This window comes from Xenopus laevis, chromosome 1S (genome assembly GCF_017654675.1).
Source record: "Xenopus laevis strain J_2021 chromosome 1S, Xenopus_laevis_v10.1, whole genome shotgun sequence".
Taxonomy (NCBI): domain Eukaryota; kingdom Metazoa; phylum Chordata; class Amphibia; order Anura; family Pipidae; genus Xenopus; species Xenopus laevis.
In genome coordinates, this window is record NC_054372.1 from 90,611,448 (window position 1) to 90,618,485 (window position 7,038).

The 7,038-nt window shown below is 40.9% G+C and overlaps 1 protein-coding gene across 2 annotated transcripts in view; it reads right to left on the bottom strand.

Annotated features, from left to right (window-relative positions):
• stk11.S (serine/threonine kinase 11 S homeolog) overlaps positions 1 to 7,038 on the bottom strand; it is a 32,651-nt gene that overhangs the window by 10,703 nt on the left and 14,910 nt on the right. For both annotated transcript variants that reach the window (XM_018243607.2, XM_018243606.2), the window contains exons 4-6: positions 4,232 to 4,364; positions 3,562 to 3,698; positions 63 to 190 (exon numbers count right to left, since the gene is read on the bottom strand). In XM_018243607.2, the coding sequence (XP_018099096.1) occupies positions 63 to 190; positions 3,562 to 3,698; positions 4,232 to 4,364 (398 nt within the window). The remainder of the gene's footprint in view (positions 1 to 62; positions 191 to 3,561; positions 3,699 to 4,231; positions 4,365 to 7,038) is intronic.

Below are 7,038 nucleotides of genomic sequence, written 5' to 3' on the forward strand. Positions count from 1 at the left end.
TTACTCCCCTGTTTCATCTCACAACAAACTTCATTTTATTTAACTCATTATCCCTCTCTCACCTCTTAACAAGTCAGACAGCAAGGGCCCACATTCGTCTGGGATCGAGTAGTCTCCCTTTCCAATGTTTTCAAACAATTTATATATATTGTCCCCCTCGAATGGGTACAGTCCTGTGGTAATATTATACCTATGCAGGGAAAGAGGATTTGTTTATGGAGATTTTTCTGTTACATATAAATGAAACATACAAGAAGTCATTTGAATTCCTTTTCTTCTTTAATAAAAGTGCTGAGATAAGATGTAAAGCTGGACTCATATTTGGAGAGTCATTGCAGTTGTTCACAAATTCAACCTGTGGACCAAGTGATTAGAGCACCTCTCATCTGGAGTATGCAGTGGAGTTTTGGACTCTATTTTTAAAGGGAGCTTCACAGTTAGAGCAGCCTTCCAGTTCCTAGCAACTGCGCATGCACCAAACGTGGGGAAGGAAGAGGACCAGAGATCCGAAAGATGATGCTCATGAGCTCTGCTGCCCTTACTCTGTACTGATATGTGAGCAAAGTGTTAGGGGCACTTTCAGGGGTAACCAACTACTGTATGTGGGGAGGGGACTATCTAGGGCAGTGATCCCCAACCAGTAGCTCGTTAGCAACATGTTGCTCTCTAACCCCTTGGATGTTGCTCTCAGTGGCCTCAAAGCAGGTGCTCATTTTTGAATTCCAGGCTTTGGTTGCTTAAAAACCAGATGTACTGCCAAACATAGTCTCCTGTGGGCTGCCAGTCCACATAGAGGCTACTAAATAACCTGTCTCAGTCCTTATTTGCCACCACCCAGGAACATTTTCAGTGCTTGTGTAGCTCCCCAAATCTTTTTAAATCTGAATGTTGCTGACGGGTGAAAATGGTTGGGTACCCTTGATCTAGGGTAGTAGGTAGGGAATTTTTTTTATATGGGGGGGGGTTAGTTCTCCTTTAAGAAGAATATTAAAGGGGAAGGAAACCTAGTCGGCACAAACCCCCCACCCCCCCTCCTCCCCCCTGGCCTACCCGTCCCGCTGGGCAAATGGCCCTAAATTGTTACTTACCCTTCTGCGCAGGTCCAGTCCAGGGAGTTCACAGATGACATCTTCTTCCACGCGATCTTCTTCCTGCTGTGAACGGCGTTTTGTCGCATGCGCAGTAGGAGCATTTCGCCGGTACGGATCTACTGTGCATGCGCCAAAAGTCACGCGCATGCGCAGTAGATCGTACTGGTGAAATGATCCTACTGCGCATGCACCAAAACGCCGTTCACAGCAGGAAGAAGATCGCGTGGAAGAAGATGTCGTCTGTGAACTCCCTGGACTGGACCTGCGCAGAAGGGTAAGTAACAAGTTAGGGGCATTTGCCCAGCGGGACGGGTAGGCCAGGGGGGAGGAGGGAGGGTGGGCAACAAACGGGAGGGGGGGTGGGGGTTTTGTGCCGACTAGGTTTCCTTCCCCTTTAAGGAGCTGGTGAGTGTGCAGGGCAGTGCAACTAAACTGTTAAAGATGGAGGGTAGATGTCAAGGTTGGGGTTGTTCTCTCTGGAAAAAAAATGCTTTTAAGGGGACATGATTATACTTTACAAGTACATTAGAGGACATTATAGACAAATAGCAGGGGGACCTTTTTACCCATAAAGAGGATCACCGTACCAGAGGCCACCCCTTTAGACTAGAAGTAAAAAGAACTTTCATTTGAAGCAATGTCGGTGGTTCTTCACAGTGAGGACAGTGAGGTTGTGGAATGCACTGCCGGGTGATGTTGTGATGGCTGATTCTGTTAATGCCTTTAAAGGGATACTGTCGTGGAAAAAAATGTTTTTTACAAAATGTATCAGTTAATAGTGCTACTACAGCAGAATCCTGCATTGAAATCCGTTTTTCAAAACAAGAAATGGATTTTTTTATATCTAATTTTAAAATTTGTTATGGGGCTAGACATTTTGACATTTCCCAGCTGCCCTCAGGTCATGTGACTTGTGCTCTAATAAACTTCAGTCACACTTTACTGCTGCACTGCAAGTTGGAGTGATGTCATTACCCCTCCCTCCTACAAGCTGCTGTAATGTAAATAGAGCCTTGTCTGCTGAGCCTGTCAATTGAACAATAGGCAGGAATCAAGATAAGCTCCCACTGACACCACTTCAGAAGGACTGAAATAAGATAGTCCTGTGATCACTGCCCCCACTTACGTTTCAAAAATAAATAAATATTTATACACACAAAAATTCATTTTGGGCACTGGAAAAAATATTTTATATAGATAGTTTATTATATTTGTTTACACAAAAATGAATGGCAGAAACACAGGAGTACACTCCCAGGACTGATTACAGGGAATAGAAAAATAGGATAAAATAAGGAGGACATACTTGAAAACCAGGAAAACTTAAGAGGAAGTCTAAGAAGGGTTAAAATAGCTCAGGAGAAAGGAGGCAGTAAGTAGTTAATGTAAAAAGAAGTATTGCAGGCAGGAAAGGAGCGCAGTGTGTGTGAGGTGGATAGCAGAGGGAACTCACAGCTCCTTTACCTCATCTAGTAACCAGTAAAACAAACTAGGAAGGCAGCAAGGAGAGAAAGTCCCCCCTCCAAAGGAATGCAGAGATCAAATTTACAGAACGGCAGGAGCTTTGATAGTGTCTGTGGGAGGAGGGGCTGCTAGTGCAGCTGTAGAGCAGAACGTAGGAAAGTGAAAGTAATTGCTTCCCTGCAAACCATGTGACCTCTCTCCTCCAAACATCACACGCATGGGCAGAGAGGGGAGGGGGAGTGTACAGCTAGATTCTCGTGTCGTAGTGCGACCTGGCTTTTCATTACAGAGTGGCTGCCTCCAAGCACACAGGTAATGCTGTGCCTGCTGTTAGAGCAGCACAGGATGAATGTGTAATGAGCAGAAATGGAAGCCCCCATGACAAAATACAAACTAAAATAACTTATGCATGGATTTGTGGATTAACATTTTATTTGCCAGACAGTGTTTATGGATGTGTGTTTTTTATAACAATGCAAAAAAAAAAAAAAAGTTCAAATTGACGACAGATTCCCTTTAAGAATGGCTTGGATGATTTAATGGACAAGCATAATATCCAAGGCTAGTGTGATGCTAAAATCTACAGTTAGTATTTATATATTGGTATATATAGTTTATGCCAGTGTATGGAGGAGTTGGACTGCATGCATATACTGTATGTGCGCTGGGTTTCATTTGGAGCACATGAACATAATAGAATTTGGTTATTTTCTACCAACTTAACTATATAACTATAATTTGGAAGTGATACAAAATCCTGTAATTTCTGTGGTGGCCAATGACTCTCCACTGGTGTCAAAAGCTTCATAAGACAGATTTTGAGTCCAGACAGACAGCAATTTGATGGGATTGTACAATTCTATGTCACAATGCCATCTCAAAGAGTCCTCTAACCATCTTTAGATATGCACAAAGTATTTTCTAACAAAACATGTGTCGACATGGCTGTCTTCCACAGGAACTGTGATAGGTGAATGCAGATATCTGATAAAGGCTTGTTACTCACAACGTTACTCCTGCAGACCAGATGTCCACTTTGAACCCTGAGAAGGTGTCCAGGCCATTGGCAATCTCTGGGGGCTGGAAAGCTGGAGATCCCTGGCTGGTCCTACAAGTATCACCTTCAGCGAACGGGTGCAATGCCTGTAAAAGGAATGAAATATGTACATTATCCCCGGATGTTCAACTATTTAAAGGAGAAGCAAACCCTTTATATTAAAATCCCCTACCCTACATAGACCCCCTCCCTGCTCCCCCCCCAGCCTAGGTGTTACTCTTGGTTGCCCCCAAGTCTTTACTTACCTCTCGTTGTAGATTCAGTGCATCGCAGTTCACTGGTGCCATCTTCTTCTCTTTGGTAATCTTTGAGTCTTCTTCCGGTGCTTTGGCAATTTCCGTCACTTACGGCGCATGTGCAGATGTCAAAAAACAGGAAGACTGCTCCAAATGCACCGACACGTCGCTTACTTCAAAGATTACCAAAGAGAAGAAGATGGCGCCCATGAACTTGATACGCTAAATATGCACCGAGAGGCTAGTAAAGAGTTGGGGGCATTTACCGAGGGTACACCTAGGCTGGAGGGAGCAGGGAGGGGGTCTATGTAGAGTAGGGGATTTTAATATAAAGGGTTTGGTTCTCCTTTAAGATTTATTTTGAATAATTCACAACTACATACCTCTGCCACCCCCAGGTCTGAGATTTTGAGTGTCCCGTCTGTTGTTAGCAGCAAATTCCCTGGTTTAATGTCTTTATGGACAATTCCCTGACTGTGAAGGTACTCTAGACCATCAATAAGTTGGCAAAAATAACTGTAGAGCAAAAGAAGTTCATTGAGTCAAAAAGGGTAGTTCATCTTTAAGTTAAAACACAGTATGTTATATAATTGCCTATTTTTTTATTTTATTTTGCACAGCCTATCTATTTACCCAGTTTTTATAATGAACAATTCCTTTAAGTGTAATGTTTCTGTCTCTAGTGTTTCAGTCTGGCAGCTCAGTGATTTAGGAGCAGATTCTGAACTGTTACAATTTGCTACATTTAGTGGTTACATTTCTCTGTAGCAGCTATGGAATATTAGCAACTATTGTATCAATTCGAACAGCTGCCTTTAATGGAACTCAGGGATTCTGCTCAGCAGGGACAAATAACAATTGATACTAAATGTATTAATTTAAAACAGTTAAAGGGATTCTGTCATGATTTTTATGATGTCAGTTTTATTAATAAACTACACTGTTTACACTGCAAATAATTAACTCCACAATATAAAATTTCATTCCTGAACCAGCAAGCAGCTGGCAGCTGCTTTCTGGGAGGCTATTGTTTCTCCTACCAAATGTAACTGAATTTGTTGCAGTGGGACATGTATTTTTACTATTAAGTGCTGTTCTTAGGGTCTGGCCACATGGGTAGATTAATCGTCAGGCGACAAATCTCCTCTTCCTCGCGGCAACTAACCCCCCCCGAAAACATTACAGGTGAGAGGATAACATTTGTTTCCACTTTCCACCAATTCAGTGGAAAGGTGGAAAATGTAATTAAGACATATTGGCCCCTTATACAGGTTGATCAGAAATGTGGGCATCTATTTAAACAACCACCCCTGTTTTGCTATAAACGTGGATGCACCCTAAAGGACGTGCTCTGTCCATCAGATACTAGACCCAAACGTAACAAATTCAGAGGTAAACCCATACATGGCACATATCCCTGTTTGGGATGTAACTGTTGTTCCTCGGTAATGAAAGGCCCTAGAATAAACCATCTGACAAAAGGATTTGAAATAAACCTTAAATGCTATGCAACTTGTAATTCAACCTATGTTGTATACCTGCTAAAGTGCCCTTGTTGTATGGGCTATGTAGGTCAGACAAAAAGAGGTTTAAAAAAGAATCCAGGAACACAGAGGATATATTAGAAACTTTAAAATAAACACGCCAACAGACACTCAGGTTAGACATTTTAATGAGTTTAAGCATAATACGATGCAATTAAGGTGGTGTGTATTGGAAGAAATTGAGATGGATATAAGGGGTGGTGATAGACTTAAGAAGTTGTTACAGGCAGAAGGAAAATGGATCAAAAAACTTAATACACTTGTCCCAGAAGGACTGAATGATTTCTGGAGCCTCAAACCATTTCTATAATAAACCTTACCATATGATGCATAACATTCATTAATATTCTTCTCCTTTTGTTTGCAGGACTTGAATTTAGAACTCACCAGTGACATAGCAGGATAAAGGTAACACTAATGTTTAAAAGTAGTTATGCTGGTGTTAAAATAAAAATATAGATTTCATAATTGCTTTAATGGTTAAATAGAACATTGCCTGTTTTGGCTTTAGTATGCACTTTAAAGTGTGCAGTACTAATATAAAATAATCCTCTTTCTCTTGAGATTACACATACAGCCTTTTTGGCTATTTTAAATAGGACAGTTACTAAATTACAAAATGATTTCTTATCATGTTAACTTGTTACTGTGTTTTAAATGTATCATTTGTACAGATAAGGTATTGCAACATAGGTAGCTTGGGGAAATGTGGTGGAACACAATGATGCACTATACAATTGTATTTTATTTTTTCTAGCAAATGGACTGTCTTGGCTTACATATGGACTATTAAAAAGACTTGGTTCTTTGCTGAATGCAAAGGCATGAACATACCTGATGACTTTAATTATCCACTTATGGGGGATGGAATGGGTGTGTTTAAAAGATTTCACGTTCTTTCTGGGGTTACACTTGAGAAAGGGCAAGGCCCGAAACATGTTGTGTGTGATTTGTAGTAGTTGAATAAACCTTCTCAGCAGAAACTGCTTCAGAGTACTCTCCTCTAACCGCTGATTTATGAGTTCACATAGGGTTGCGGTAACCCTTTTGAGGACTGATGCACCGAAACATGAACCCTAACACAGGCTGAGCGTAAGAACAAACCCTTCTTGTTGCTGCTGGGGGAGGGGGTGATAACACTCCAAATTGCAGTACAGTAGTAAAGAGTGATTAAAGTTTATCAGAGCATATGCCTGAGGGCACCTGGGAAACTGACAATATGTCTAGCTCCATGTCAGATTTCAAAATTAAATATTAAAAAAAAAGTTTGCTCTTTGGAGAAACAGATCAGCACTACTAACTGATGCATTTTGAAAAACATTTTTTCCCCATGACAGTATCCCTTTAAAGAGTCTACAACGCCCCTCCCAAAGCTGCTTTAGAAGGTGAAAAACAAAACTTTACACTTCTTACACACTTTCTACACATATTAGAAAAACTTTCACAAATAGAAAATATTTGAAAAAAAGTCTATTTCTGGAGAACTATTTGAAATCAACTGAACTCTGGAAAGTGTTTGAGGGTGAACAACCCCTTTAAAACACATGAAATAATACTGCAAGATTTGGTCAGCCATTGATCAACACAGTTTTGAAAGAAAACAGAATATGAGCATTATAAGAGAAAACAAGGTTCTGCTAGAGCAA